Here is a 15833-nt window from a genome sequence, read left to right on the forward strand (position 1 = left end):
GAGAAATGTCCCGAGCGTTTTTATCTGTTACATTTCTGTGCTCTGAAGGCCTTCCTTCACCTCTTTCACAGCACACACTTACACAAAAATAAAGAAACTCTGTTAGTCCTGTCGTTTAAATTTTATTACTCCTCACACTTCTGCAGTGTACATTTAGACTATTAGGTTGACTAATATTTCCTTAAAATGCTCAGGGAAAATCTCAGGGTTCATTAAAGTATTGCAGGTTTCATGATCTGTGACAGGCATTTTAAAAAGTGTCAGAAAACTTCTCACTTGACAATAACATACTGACAGTCAGGGAAGCGCTTCTTTTTCTAGTGCTAATAATCAGCATTAAGGCATGTCATGGTTCCTGCAAGAAATCTGTGATCCATACAGCTTACGCTGACATCTTTCTGCAGTAATGGAATGTACTCCAATTTCACGCATAAGTATAATTAAAAAATAAAAATAATACCTCTCAAAACCACCAGCCTCAGTTTTAGAGCTTTGCCACATAGGTGAGAACACAGGGCCCAGGCAGATGAAAGGGTTTTCATCCCCCGAGATATCAGTACCCTGCCCTACACCACCTTGCTGACCCTAGCTCAGCAACATCTTCCCTCTTGCTTGGCATGGTTTCCCCTGGGAAGGCCAGCCCGTTCCCATCCTCAGGGCAGGATAAGAGGAAGCACTGTTCCCACCTCCCCACCCTGAGAAAAATGTCAAGCTCTGCAGGCTGTGTTCACATACCTCACCTGCCGGCCAAGGCCAGCACAAGAGGAACTTTCCTGCTCTGCTGCCAGATTCTCAGGCTAGTTCCTTCCTCACTTGTACTGATCACAACAGGCTGAGGTAACTTCCAGATGTAAGACATTTCATGTATTTATCCTAGAGATTAAATTAGGAATCTCTGATGACACAGCCAGAAGGATGTAAGCTCTTCAGAGACGACTGTGGAGATGGTGGTCACTGCTGTGTATCATGACATAAACTGGGAGAATCATTTACCGGGAAGCAGCACCCTCCAATAAGGCAGCTCATTTAATTATGCAGTAACACTGACCTAAAGCTGCAGTTGGAGCAGAGAATACGTGAAGCAGAATCTCTTTTGCAGGGCCAGCGTTAAAACCCGGGTACCACACTATGGAATTTACTAACCAAAGGCGTGAACCTGGAGCAGGACAGCTCCTTAGACCATTGGTCACAGGCACCCATACCAGCAAGCACAAGGGACTGAAGTAATTGAGTCAGACTTGGGTGCTGCATTTGTCTCCTGACAAAAACAGCCAGAGAAGCAGAATGAAGAACCAAGTGGCAAGTTTGGTCTCTGAGGAACCCACGTTTCCACGATCCACTTTGTTATTCTGGACTTTGTGCTGCCACATATTACTGAGTAAAGGGAGTATAAAAGAAATCTCCTCCTACCACCTTCCCAAGAAAACTCTTCTCCTGTGTGTCACAGGAAAAAAAGTCTTTTAAAAATAATGCATATTCCTGATATTTTAGAGTTAACTCACAACTGAGAAGGCTGTCATAGTGAAGCACGTTTCTTCTAAGACTGCAGTCAGAGACTGCACAGACAGAGCTCTTCACCCATGTTTGGCTTTGCCAGGGACACATACACATATAACAGACATATACATATTAACAAGACATATATACATATATATCTACATATATATATATGTATTAACCATTGCTCAGTAAGAACTGACAGCGGTGCACTGAACAATTTTTGTTGGTTTTCCCAGCACTGCAAGAACACATTAATGCTCCCCAGAAACTGGCTGGTAATAAAGCAAATAGCATGAGTGGTACAGGTTTTTGGCTACAGTGCCACAGAACTGAGATTAATAGCAACATGTACCCTTGATCATCCCCTACATTAAGTGAGTCTCTTGTCAGCCAGTAAACTGCCTGATACTTAACCTCTGTATTTCCTGAGGATTTATTCTTTACAAATAAATTGGGTTTTATTGAATGAGCCTCAGAGAGCTCCTTCCTGACCTTTCCCTGCTGGTTATGAGAAGGTTGAGAGCCTAGTGACATAAACCTGAAGTTTCAAAAAAGACTAATAAGATGCAGACAGCCCCAGTATAAGCAAAGCCCTGCAGCTGAGCTTGAATTTCTTCTGGCATGTGTACTGAAGAAGTGTCCAGTCTCAGCATCCCCATGCTTTTTCAGTCTTTGGGTCTTTTGAGACTCCAAACAAGAGGTCTGTTAATTCATGTTACGGCAGTTTTCATACAAAGACATCTGTCCACCAGGAACTAAACTTCTTTTATATGGGTCACTATAGCTATCAGAAGTTAATGACTATCAATCATTGCTAATCTGAACTGAAATGGAGCCACTGACCTCAAGCTGAAAGAGCCTTTTGTCTCCTACCAGCACCATGAGCCATATGGTTTCCTGCCCTTTGCCTCTTATTTCATATTTTAAATAATCATCACTAATTGTACAATTGTTTCAAAATATGGGAGGTTTGTGTCCAGCCATGACCAAGTGGTGTTCTTTCTTCCCATAGCTGTCACTTAATTGAAGAGAAGGGATCTACTTAAAATTAAAGAATAAAAAAGCATCTCTTAATGAAGTATTAGCCCTGCTATTTGATTATTGGTCCTGCTTCTTAATATTCTGTCAAGTAGAATGTAAATAATCCTGCAGGCTTCAAAAACTAAAAGCTTCCAAACTGTCAAGGTCATTCTTGTTCTATATGGGAGTAATAAGAAAATTATATAGGCAAGACACCAATGGAATGTTTTATATTAGGATAAACAAGTATCTGAGGAACCTACTTATCACAAGTCTCTTTTTATTCAGTGGTTTTCATTATTTTATATCATTTGCATTTCATCTGGCACAGTTCCCCTTTACAACAAGTACTCATATATTCCAAACATTTGATTATAGCGCTTAAGATAACACCATTCTTGTCAGACAAATAAACTGCATCACCAGCTATCTTTAGCTGCATCTGCTTTCTTTAATGAAACATATTTTCCTGTAGAAATGCTGCCTTAAAAATCATGACCACACTAATTATCTATGGCAAGCACATCTTCCTCAACTAACGACAGCTCGAGCATATTATCATTTGCTCCAGACTTCATTCTAAAATTGAAAGATCCATACAGCTTGGCAGACTCCTTGGAGGATGCAAACCTGCTCCTCCGGTACAGCTCCCCTTTCCACATGGACATCATCAGCAGGCTGGAGAGCACCACGCCCCCCAGGGTTAAGAGACACAGCCCAGCGATAACACAGCGGTCCAAGTGAGCACCGATCCTTGCGCTCTCGTTCTCCAGCCTCTCCATCTCCCGGGCAGCCACGGTGTTGGGATCCACAGTCACATCTCTGGGTACCACGTAGGAAATTATCACCAGCAAAATGCCACTAACCAGGAACAAAATGGCACTAATGAATCCATAGTCAACGGATTTCCCAGCTGCTGCCTCCGAGGCAGCATCATCCTCGTCAGAGACCAAGGAAGGAGAATCGTGCGCCCATTCAGGTGGCAGCTCCCTGCAGGAATGATGCTGCAGAGGAGCATCCTGGCCACCTGTAGGAGTGGGGGGACTTCTTGCATGCTCCAGATTTACATTTTCATCCACATAGGTGAACGATGTCTCAAGTTCCTGGGCACAGCAGCAGGCTTTCTTCTTCCCTCCATCCTCTTCCCCGGGCAAGTGCTCGGCTGGGTGGCAGGGCTGGGACGTGCTGGAGGGGGCAGGGTGCTCCTGGGGCGAGCTGCCCAGGGAGGAGGGCTGGGGTGCCAGGGGGGGCTCAGCCACAGGACCCCTCTGCAAGGGCTTGCAGTGCCGTTCACAGTGCAGAGCTGCCACGGCAGTGGCTGCTCTGGGGTCCACCTCACCCCCCTCACACTGCTGCTGCTCATAGGGGTGGGGAGGCAGGCTCCAGCCAGTAGCGGTGCCCAGGGGCACCTGTCTGCTTTCCTCGGCCAGGTAGAGAAGCTCCATGCAAGCCATCAACCTCGTCCCCACGAGCGTCACCTCCTGGGCTATGGCATCCTCCAGCAAATGCTGCTCCTGACCTGCAGAAGCGGCTTCACAGTACTGGCGCTGCTGTATCCCAGAAATCTTCTTCACCACTTTTTCACCAACGTTTTGTTAGGGACATGGCTTGTGTCAGCTGTTAAATGATTAAACAAATCCTCTCTGACATTCATTTCTTTTTGGTCTGCAAATGAAACAGCAGAGGGGGAAAAAACAACAACAAAACCGAACCCGACAACCTTACAACGATACATTAATAAACCAAAGGGAAGATAACGCAAATGTAATACATCAGCCCTCCTCTCAACTGTTTGAGGGGAGACGGCAAACATGATTGTTTTAACCACGCATTTAAAACTGCAATCCTCTTGCAGATCCAAAATCTATTAGGCAATCTAATCAACCTTTGACACCACTATCCAATTAAGGCAGTATGCACAAAGCACGGGATAACCAGAAACACTGTGTAAAATGTCAGAGAAAATAAATGTCTGTTCTTTTAGAAGCATATAACTCCCATCCCCCCCTTCCAAATAAAGAATTTTACACTCAGATTCACAGACTAATTAGAAAGAAACACACAAATCCCACGTAGCTCAATAATCCAGGATCTGTATTCTCCGGTGGAAATCTGATAATCCTATGGGAAAAGCAGTGCTTTCCTATATAAGATCTACCATTCATCTAAGAGCTTTTGGAATGAAATTATGCCTCGAAGACTGATGACTCAGAGACGGATATTACTTCTCATCTGCAATTAATTCGTTATTACCCCCTTCGCCTGGGCCCCATCCCCCTCGAGGCCGCCCGGTGTCACGGGGCGAAGCCCGCAGCCCGACAAATGTGTTGCATGCGTAGGAAACACATGTGCGTCTATAGCACATACGTGATCGCTCACAGCCGCTGCTCACTCACGCTCTTCTCGGGACCTCAGCGAGAACCGGCCGCGCTGGGAAAAGCGATTCCCGCCGGCGCCGGGAGTAGCTGGATCCACCCGCCACCGAGTGACCCGAGCGATACCGAGGTGAGCGGCGCGCAGACACGCACAGGCACACACGCATCCCTGGCGGGCAGGAGCACGCCGCCTCCTCCCGCTGCTGCTCCTCCTCCTCCCGCTGCTCCTCCTCCTGCCCGCGGGGCTCTCACCTGCCCGGCGCGGCGCCGGTCCCCGCACGCACGCACGGACACACGGACACGCTCGCCTTCCTCCCGCCCGCCTCCGCCACCGGCCGCGCCCCCACCCGCGCTGCTCCCAGCGACCCGCGGCGCTGCTGCGGCAGCGCCCGGAGCCGCGCCCGCCCCGCGGCCCCCGGGGCTCGGCCGCTGGCTGCGGGTCGCGCTGGCACGGCTGCAGTCACCGGAGAGCCCCTCCGAGTGCCCGATCCTGGCTAGGGGACGGACAGGAGCGTCCCTGCAGCCTTATGCGTGCGTCTAGCTCAGTCATCGCCCGGAGTTGTTTTCCATAGTCCTGGGAGCTCACAACTTACTCCAGGGAAAGATGAAATCAGATTCTCAAGTGATCCCAGAACTGCTGGAGCGAGACGTCAAGGGACGTACTCTCTGTGTAAGATTTACTGGAAAATCTCAGGAGCTCACCCGTGCTGGCAGATTGTCCACGCACTTCCTCTGGCCGGCATAAATAACTATTAAAAAAAAAACTTGCCAAAAAATACATAATAAATGAATGACCGTTTCATTTTCAGTATGAACCTTCACTGCGATTTCTTGCCAATGCGTTTCCTTTGCCAGTGTTAGTGATGAACTAGAATATGAAAATAAAGTGTGGAGTAGTCTGAATGGAAGGTTTATCAGAGCTGAATACTGTGCTGTTGTGGAGAGACTGGGCTCTGGGGAGACAAAAAGAAAGCATGGGCAGAGGCACCTTTGTCATGGAGCTGAAATGAGGGTGCACACAGGAATTAGAAGTGAGCAGCACCTGCCTGCATGGCTGTTGGGCAGGAAAGCAGAGGCTCAAGATGAAAAGTGAGCTGGGGAGGAACCAGAGACAAACACAGACTGTCTGAAGGAGTTGGCCTAACATCAGAGAGCAAGGTCATTCTCTGTAAGGACTCTTTGCCAGTTCTGAAGCAATGCATTAAGCAAATCACTTTTGAAGACCTGTCCTGCTGAGACCCAAAACACCCAGCACAGAAGATTCAAATCTTAGTGGGAATAACTTCCATGAATGTCAAAATTACTTGCCAGGACATGGCAACAGTAGGGCACTCAGTGCCCATCACGCAGATTGTTCAGTGCTCTGGGGTGCTTTGGATATTTCAAAGCAGCGCCAGGCAGTGTTTCCATTAGCAAAGTGCAGTTTTAATGCATGAATAGTGTATTATTCACCCTTTGAAGAAAAATTGTAAGGAGAAAATTATGGAGTTGGGAAAATGGTGCAGGCTGTCCTTGGAGCTTTTTAATTACAGTGCCCTCTTTGAGGTAAATATAAAGGAGCAAATAAAACCTAATCAAAGAAACAAAAAAAAGCCTATCTGTAAATTGTTCAAATAGTTTCAAGTAAAAGTAAAGACAGAAACAAACTTTCTTTAAGTCTGTTGTACATTTTCATTTGGGAATTAGCAGGATAGGAATATACAGATATTGGGCACTGACACTGCAAGCTGTACCTGCTGCATCCAATAGATGAATCTTAATTAAATGATTGACAGGAAAAAATATGGTGCTCAGCCCTGGCAATGCAACCTGGAAGAGTGCGAACACCTTTCCTGGGCCCTGGCACAGCCTACCAAGTCCTTGGGTGGGCATTGTCCTTCCAACAGCTTATAGAAAGGCAGGAAATTGTCTGCACACAGCAAATGGCCATGTTGTCATTCCTTCAAAACGCAGGAGCTACAGCATGTACTCTTGAGCACTTACAGAGCCTTAGTTTCTCCTTATTTAACCACACAAACATCTTGCTGCACTCCGCCCACTCTCCTCCCTGTTTTGTGCCAGCGTGTGTTGGGCAAGTGTATTAATTTGTTGCTGATAATTGCAATCCCACAAACTATGGAGCAAACAGAGGGAACCACAACTCTATCAAGCCAAGTGTTGTCTATTCTTATGTGCCATCCCATGCGTGTCTCCTTGCCTAGTGCAGTTCACTCTTAGAGTGAAATCACTGTCTAGTCACAATTCTTATTACTGACATTTCATTTTCTTCACTTTGGATGCAATGAGTTAACAGCATTTTCTTGTAACAAATGTGATTGTTGCCAATGCTTTGAGGTGTGGAGGTGGTGAAATAAATGCATAGCAACGCATACTCTGCAAACACAAGTACAGCTGGTGAAAAGATTAATCAAGTACGGGCGGGAGTAAGAATGTTTGTCACAGGGAGAAAAGTGGCTATGTAGAGCTAAAAGCGAGAGTGATGGACACACAACGGGACAGGAATAAAAGACTGGAGTAGACAGTCAGGGTGGATGAGCCTTGTTCTCTCTGCTCTAGCCTATCACATAATACAGCCCTTTCAGACACTGAGCAGGGCTATGGTAGCAACACAGTGATAATATGGAATCTGACAGTCAGCTGATAAAGGTGTCTCAGTTGAGATACATGTAATTAAATTTCAGCCATGCTCTGGAGCATCCTGTAAGCTCTCTTCAAGTTGGCCCAGCTAGAAATGAGTATGTGAACTAGATGTATATGGTTTCTTCCCATTCTCAGTAACCTGTGGTCACCATAAAACTGTAAGGAGGCTTGTGAGGAACTAAAGGTTATTTCACACTTTCTGTTTGAAGCCTCACTGAGGGCCTGACCAGACCTAAAGGCTTTAGAGGAACCAGGCAAAACTGGAACAAGTTTTCTGAATGGTGCATCCCATCATGGTCCAGTAGAGGATGGGTTTTGGGATATTCTACTTGCTATCACCATTTCAGGGTGTTTTCCAGTGTTATATGGGATACTCAGTGAAGCATTCCTCCAAACATTTTTATTCTTTTTTTTTCCTCTCTGTCTTATGTATACAGAGTTCTACAATGATCTCGTTTTCACAGAATCTTCAATTCATTGCCTTGCACAGTCACATGACCTTGGATTTCCAGTGGTCCTTGTGCAAGTGTTGCAAGACTGCAGAACTTCTAAAATAAAGAGGCATTCCAGCCAGTGTGGCTCAGAGAATAATACATTCAGAGAAGTCTAGAGAGAATATTGCATAAATTTCCCATTTCCACTTGAATAAATCATACTGTTGAGTAAAGTAAATTGGCTAGGGAGCCAATAACATGGGGCTGAAGAAAAATTTAAAACCTATTAGAGAAATATATGGACCTGTGTACTGGTCTGTGAAAAATAACAAAGGTAATAGATAGGAATGAAGAGGCAAGGCTAAGTTTATATATAAATTGCAGAAGAAAAAAAGTGATGCAATTCTTTTTTTGGCTTAGACAATATAAGTATTCTGAGGCTAGCAAGCAAATATTTAGACAACTCACTATAAAAATAAAAATTCACCATTTCTGTGTGTTTAAAACACATTACTGTCACAGATCAATAAATACCACAGATTAATAAAGCAAAAGTAGACAGGAAAGCAATTCTGCTTTGGTTGATTCACTAATGCACATCCATTGTGCATTAATAAAAGACAAAATAAGTAAATAATTTTACAGAGATACAAGAAACCATAGATGTGTGATGTGATGTTCCAGAATTGCCACAAGTAGATTAAATCCTTGAAAAAGCCCTATGCTTCTCATGTCTGTACACATGAAATCATGGATTGGGTAAATAGAGCTGCTGAGGATGAACAAAAAAAGTCAATCTTGGTCTTAGAGCGAAGGATCACCTGGAGGAGCAAAGGACCTGTTGACCATTTGGAAGACACAGTAGTTGTAGCCCCACTCAGGAGCTAGTGAAGGACAGGTAGGAATTAATGAGCTGTCAGGCTGAGGTCTGCTCCTGGCACAGCACCTGTGGAGCTTTTACTGGCCTTCACTCACCAGGAGGGAGAGGGCCCCAGGGCTGCTGTTTCCCAGCTGCTATGCCCACACCAGTGACTCAAGCTGGCAACCTGACCAACCCCACTAGCACAGGTTTTACTGTTGATCCTGACCAGCCTCCCTGCTCTCCCCCTTCAGGAGCTCATACTTAGCTGTTTTCCCTTTTGAATCCCTAAGCACCTGAGCACCCCTGTGCCAACAGGCCTATCCCTGACTGTGCCTTGGTTGTTCTAGTGTCCTGCTGACCCTCACAGCTCTGTCTCAGCAGGCTGGGCTCAGGGTGCACAGTGGGACATGGCCAAGCTGGCCCTGCTGTGCCCAGGGCAGACTGACTGCTGAGTGCCAGGTACCGGGATGCCACTGTGAGTGCCTAAGCTTTGGACACTGGGGTGCAGGAGACACCTTTGCCTCCCTGTGTGCCCCCAGAACGCTGAGCACTGAGCTGTGTGATCTGAAGGAGCCTTGACAGATCCCAAACAGCTCCTTCTTGCTGTGGGCTTGAGGTTGCCACATGTCCCCACAGGTATCTGCCCACTGATGGGGAAGTACCAGCACTGTGCTGTCACCATGTTGTGACAGCCATTCACTTCCCACCGTGGTCATACCTGAGACACAAAGGACATGTTTCTCCCTAGGTCAGCCCACAAATTGAAGACTACAGCCCTGAACCCTCTGTGGCTGCTGAGTGCCAAGTGTCATGCACATGACTGATTCCTGTCATTGCCTTTTTCAGGTGTTTTCCTGGATGGTTATTCTCTTCACTTTCCTACACACTTGCATGGAAAGACAGAATCACCTCCAGTAATCACACATTAGATCTGGGAGATGTAGTCCACCTGTTATTCTGCACAAAAAGACCTAAAAACACTAATTATAGAACAAAGGAATTTAAAGGGAAAGTGAGATAATAGACTACCTTGGAGGGAAGCCCAGGTGAAAATCAGAGGCTGCTTAGGAGAGAAATAAAGAAATCACCAAGGAGATTTTAAGCAAGGGATTTAAAGCTTAGAGAATAGTGCAGAAATAAAAGCAGACTGCATCATAATATGAGGAAATAATAGTTTGACCCATAAAGTTGTTGGGGGGGGGGCAGTTATACTGGATCTGGAAACAAAAATTACTCTTAGCTGTTGCAGTACACATAAGACTATGGGTGAAAGAAGAAAGTGAAGGCTGTAGTTTCTGACAAGGCAAGGACACACAGTCTTCAGTAATATATATATTGCTGGTGACAGAATGAGGTTTTATATAAATTATCAGGAATAGTACACAGGGATTCTATTTTATCAGCATGCGTTAAAGAGTTCCTTCAACAGAAACATCCAAGATGTGTTCACATTAGAGAGGTAATTCTGATAATTTATGGAATTTACCTGTATTAAAAAGATTAAATGTAAAAGCATTGTAAACCCTACTTCTCTTGGTAGTGCTTTATTTCTATATACTATAATGTACATTAAAAAGCTGAAATCAGTATTCCTATTTTAAAGGCAAAGAAGCTGAAACATGGGAAACTTGTGCAATTTGTTAACAATCCAGGCAACACAGAACCAAAATCAAGGCACCAAAATTAAGATGGAAGAATTGGGCCTTGAGCCTTGTTCCTCATTCCACCTCTTTTAGCCAAAGGGCAAGCAGTGACTTAGGAGGGAACTCAGTTCTTTTTTTCATACCTAAAGGGAGAACTATTTTAGCCTCATAAATCATAGCATCAGAGGTATGCCAGGAAAGTGTATCAGTGGGGTTTTGAAGCAGAGCTAGGGTCCATGCAGGTTGCTTGTGGTAATATTTGTATCTAAATTAGCAGCCATAGCAGCCCGTATTTGAGAAAGTTCAAGGCAGAGCTCTCCTCCTTCTCTTCCTCTCTTCCACAGTCCCTTAAGCTGAGTATCATGCTGAATTTATATGTGGAGGAAAGCCTTGCCCATGTCTAGTCCTGGCCCCATCACAATGACTATAGCATTTTTGCAGTCAGCTTTAAACAGGCCAGGATTTCTTACAGTCCTTTCTCATCTAATGTGGGGTTCCTTCTAGAGCAGTGTCTGCAAGGAGTTGTAAAAACCCTGGTGGAATACAACACACTAAAACCTGGGGTAGATAAACCAAATGGGAAAGGTAAGACTAATCACAGTAATACAGGCCCTGACAGGTCTGCCAGACTCTTCCAAGGGCAACATTTCTTCTACAGTACTGAAAAACAGTGAACGAAGTGCTACAAAATAATCTGCAAGAAGCAATCCTTCTACAGGGCCATGTGAATGAGCTAGACCATCTATGCATTTTTCTCTCTGACACCCAGTGATTTGATCCTGTTTACTTTCCAAGGGAGTGTGATCAGACTGAAACTGGAAGGAAAAATATTTGATATTTTTAAACAGTCAAACCTTTAAAGTCCAGCCTGTCCCTTGAATTTTAAGAATGCAACTAGAGGTTTTTAAACAAGACCTCTATTGATGTCTGGGGCAGGCATTGCAGACCAAACACCCACAGAGCAATAAACATTTAATTCATCAGATATGGTTAAGACTTTTAATGGTCTTTTTCTTGTCATGTAGGCACTGTTCATATTCCTAAGGAGGTTCTACTTGCTGTCCTCCTTTGATTGCCTTGAAAGAAGGAGGAACAGTCTTCTGAAGACTGAGCTTAAGAGGGGTATCTGGAATCAATAGCGAAAAATAAAACCTGACCTGATGGTTTTGGTTTTATTTTAGTTCGGAGGCATGGAAGGAAATATGATGTCATGCTCTATATTAAACCAGCTCTCTGAAAGCTTTTAATTGCAGTGGGTTTTGAAGCCATATATTCAAATGGTGACAGCACACTGTGTTGCCTCCCTCACAAACAGAAGTCTTAGAGAGTCACATGCTGCTAAAGAAAATGTTTTACACTTTTCTGTTCTTGACACATCAGAGTCATTTTTATCTGGTTACTATGTTATGCATGCAACAGAACTGCAATGATAGTAAAATCTGCGACACGCAGGCAGGACTGCGGGCACAGTATGAAAAAAAGACAGGCACTTACTTGAGCAGTTGAAGAGCTCCTAATACATTATTTATGGGAAATCAATATTTTTTGTAATAAATACATACACACATCTATCTATCCATTCAGGAAAACAAAGATGTCTCTATCCTACAGTTGGTGAAAAGCAGAAAGCAAAACGATAGAGACCTTAGTTTGCATTGGCTAATTACCAAGTCTTCCTCTGGCAGTGTCTGGGGAGCCAGCACAGACCGGTTGGGTTTTGCAGGAAGGTTGGCTCTTGAAAAGAGGAAGATCATTTCTAACTTGTGGCAAAGAGCTGGTTCCTGAGCAAACAGGTCCTCATTACAGGGCCCTGAATGCTCTCTCCCTTGCAATGGGATTTATTTCAGTGTGAGACAGGACACATAGCTGAGTGTCTGGTGAGAAATGCCTTGGTGTGAAACCTCCTTGAATGGAGTCAGAACAGGAGTGTTGGTGTGGAGGAGCCTAGAAAAGTGCTGTAGTGATCCAGGCACCCCTGGGGGAGTCCCTAGGGGTTGATCAGGCTGAGCAGGCAGCTTGTGGGTGCAAAGAGATCCCTGCAGATAGAGAGCTTCTCCTGGACAACAGGCATCTAGTGGTGAATGAGCAAGGAAGGGGGATTTGTTCTTACTGCATGCTAAATGTGTTAGTGTTTTGTCTTTCCTTGAATAAAGATTTATTTGTTTGTACATTTTCTCAGAGGCCTCATGAGTGAGTAGGTCAGACCTAATGGGGGCATGTGGTTTTCTGGAACTCCTTGAGTGGGGATTAGGCTTGGTTTAATAATTTGCTTCAAGAGATGTCAAATGCATTGATGCTACTGGTTTCTGTTCTTATTAACCACCTGGCTGAGAATTACATATAAGCATTATATTGAGGTAATAGGAGTTCTTTGGTTAATCTTACTTCTGAGGCATCCAGGCATGTATACACACAAAGGTACTCACAAATAGCTATGAGGAGTTTTTCATGGAGAGTGGGAGATTTGGAAATGAATTTCCACTCCTTTTACTCCAAGTGACACACTCTCCCCCGCACAATATTATACATAAAATGAACCATGGAGAGTTATTTTCCCGAGCAGACGGAAATGATGTTTCTTGAGGTGGGTAGCTGCATCTCAAAGCCAGAAATCTGCATGGAAGATATTTGTGCAGTGCCATCTGGACAAGTTTTTAATTAATGTGGAAAATGAAAAATTAACAGAGGGACTAACAGTTTCTTCATGTTCAAAGACATAATCCTGCAAAATACCCATGGTTATACTTCCAAGTGATTAATAAAAAGCTTCTAACATGGGTATATAAAAATGAAATCAGACTAAGAAAAAATATTTAAAACATTTATGATTAGTTTTATTCATTTATTAATTTTATTAATTTAGAAAAATTCTATTTCCTTTAAGAAAAGATAACAAGAAAGGAAAATGACACATAGATAAAGATACAATTCTGTGTATTTTGAATGAGGGATTTTTTCCACCTAATAAAATAATGACGATGACTTTAGAGGAGGAAAGAGGGAGAGGAGCATCATTCTGTTTTGGGGCACATAGGAGTTTAGCTATCTGTCCATTTAAATTGCAATCACCCTTTTTGCTACCTGAGCATCAGACAGTAATAAAACATGGTAAAACTGGAGAGTTTTGAAATACAAAGTGTATGAAGACTATTTAAATTGCATTGCTTTTCAATCTTTGAGAAATATTGTCACTTTTTAACAACTGATCTGCTTCTTCATCTGATTTTCTGGTGATACTTTTAAACCAGTAGCATTAAAATCACTATTTTTGGATGACTGGAGAAATCAAAGGGTACCTGTGACCATGAAAGATTTTATTCAGTTTGTCTCAGAACAGATATAATCTTCTATATCCATATATATCCACATATTCTTCTTGTCTGCTGAGACTTGTTTAGCGAGTTCCAGTCTAAGAGGGTTTTTATATCCGGGATTAAAATTCAGCAGTTTTGTGCCTTGCTACAAATCTGTCTTGTCCTTTTCCTTCCTCATCATTTTCTGTAACAATTTTATTAATATTTTAATGATTTTAAGATCTTGGAATAATATTGCAACTCACAGTTTAACTGAAATGATACATTTTTTTTTTTAATGTTAGAGAAGAAACAAGCAGCTCGTAACTCTGCAAGTGTGAACCCAAAGGCTGAGGGAACATATGTCTCCCATAGGAGCAGGAATTAACTGATTCAATGTGAGTAAAGGATGGTGAGATTTCAGCATGAGGCAACATCGCAATGTAAAGTGAATCACTCCCCAAACTGACCAGAAGTGGGAGCAGAAGGAGAAAAGATTATGACTCTGATGTTTAGGTTATCATGAAGATACTTCTTTACTCAGCACTAACACTATTCTTTAAAACACTTAATAAACACAAACATCTATGGCAAAGTCTAAATTTAGGAAATGTACTTAAAGCACCAAGACAATGAATGTTCAGGAGAATAATCTAAATTTATTTCTCATATTATTCAAGTTTGAAAATGACGTTGTGTTTATTTAGCATGTTAAAACCCATGAAATGTAGTCTATGGATTAGTGCAAGATGTTCTGTGGCCTCCAAAAGTTCCTACCTATTTGGGCATCTTCATTCTGTGCAGACAGCTAAGACTGTCTTCTGTTTCCTGCTGAAATTTTCTGACTGTATTTTTAACTGCGGATTTTTCCCTGACTTGCTCTACTGCTCAACCTCAAAAATTATCTGGATCCAGTGGAGTCAGGTTTGGCAGTCATCTGACTAAATGTGGAGCTGGGACACAGACTTCTAGTTTGAACCAGCTGTCTTGATGACAGTTGTAACTGGGAACACCAACACAGTCAACAGAGTTAGAGATGAGATTCATCTGCCAAGTGTAGGCACTTACTTTAGAATTAGGTGAATAGTGCACCTAACGGACTGTGACTGCCGCTCACAGTGCTCTGTCACACACTGTCATTCTCACTGTAGACAGGTGTGTTTAGATCAATCCCACCATAACTGGGTAGTTATAATGAATTTTCAGGGGATTATGGTAAAAATCTCATTTTAAAAATGCTACCTGCCTCTTTGTCAGTAAGGACCCCCAAAGCCATGCCTGATCTGGAGTGAGGTGGCTTCAGTTTCTCTCATAGCTTGTCTTCTCTTCCTCATGGCTCACTGATTTTCTCTGTTGCTCTCCTCTCTGTTTCTTCCATGTTTCTCTCATATGTTGAGCATTACTTTACAACAGAGAAAAGAGAATGTTTTCACCTCTATGAGCCACCACTATGCAACAGATGTTTTGCTGAACTTAATCTATTTTGAGCCAATATCTGAAGCATTGCTTTGAGGAAGAGACCAGGTCTTCTTGTGAAACCCCACTTGGAGTACTGCGTACAGTTCTGGTGTATTGAAAGAGGGGATATTTAGGTTAGCTCTAGGAAGATGTGTTTTACTTTGAGGGTGGTCAGACACCCCTCTGGGAACAGGTTGTCCAGAGATGTGGGTGCCCCAATTCTGTCACTGTTGAAAGCCAGGTTGGAAAAGGACTTAAGCAGCCTGGTCTAGTGGGAGGTGCCCCTGTCTGCGGCAGGGAGTGCTGGGGCTGGATGATCTTCAAGGCCATTTACAACCCTTTAACATTCTATGATTCATTCTGTGATTCTATGATTCAGTGAAATGGGTATGTGGCAGTTCCTCTAGAATCTAGAATTATGCATAAGAAGTAGCAGTTTCGCTGTTTTGCAGGAGTGAATATATTGCATAGACCAATGACTTGTGTCCTATTCACTGCCTGTTGTTCCACTGTTGAGTTCGTAAATCCTCAGGGCAAGTGTAGGGTTTGTGTTCATCATCATCACCTCATCGTCCACATCCCCCTCTAAAAGATGGGTGGGTGGGTGG

At 43.5% G+C, this 15833-nt stretch overlaps 1 protein-coding gene across 3 annotated transcripts; it reads right to left on the reverse strand.

Annotated features, from left to right (window-relative positions):
• Window positions 1-2783: 2783 nt before the first annotated feature.
• On the reverse strand, window positions 2784-5263 carry TMEM74 (transmembrane protein 74). Of its 3 annotated transcripts, none has more exons than XM_041412771.1 (2): window positions 5148-5263; window positions 2784-4137 (listed from the first exon to the last, which is right to left on the reverse strand). In XM_041412771.1, exon 2 carries the CDS (start codon window positions 3972-3974, stop codon window positions 3024-3026), a length of 951 nt encoding a protein of 316 aa, XP_041268705.1. In that variant the 5' UTR covers window positions 3975-4137; window positions 5148-5263; the 3' UTR covers window positions 2784-3023. The 3 variants fall into 3 exon arrangements, with proteins under 3 accessions (XP_041268705.1, XP_041268707.1, XP_041268706.1); XM_041412773.1 differs by having other exon boundaries at window positions 2784-4185; window positions 5148-5223; XM_041412772.1 differs by lacking the exon at window positions 5148-5263 and adding an exon at window positions 4888-4986.
• Between the last annotated feature and the right edge of the window lie 10570 nt (window positions 5264-15833).

This window comes from Onychostruthus taczanowskii, unplaced genomic scaffold (genome assembly GCF_017590055.1).
Source record: "Onychostruthus taczanowskii isolate IOZ18803 unplaced genomic scaffold, ASM1759005v1 scaffold4, whole genome shotgun sequence".
In the NCBI taxonomy this organism is placed as follows: domain Eukaryota; kingdom Metazoa; phylum Chordata; class Aves; order Passeriformes; family Passeridae; genus Onychostruthus; species Onychostruthus taczanowskii.

Bases quoted from the DNA above. Each gene is read 5' to 3' on its own strand.
- TMEM74 (XM_041412771.1), bottom strand. From the start codon at position 3,974: ATGGCTTGCATGGAGCTTCTCTACCTGGCCGAGGAAAGCAGACAGGTG.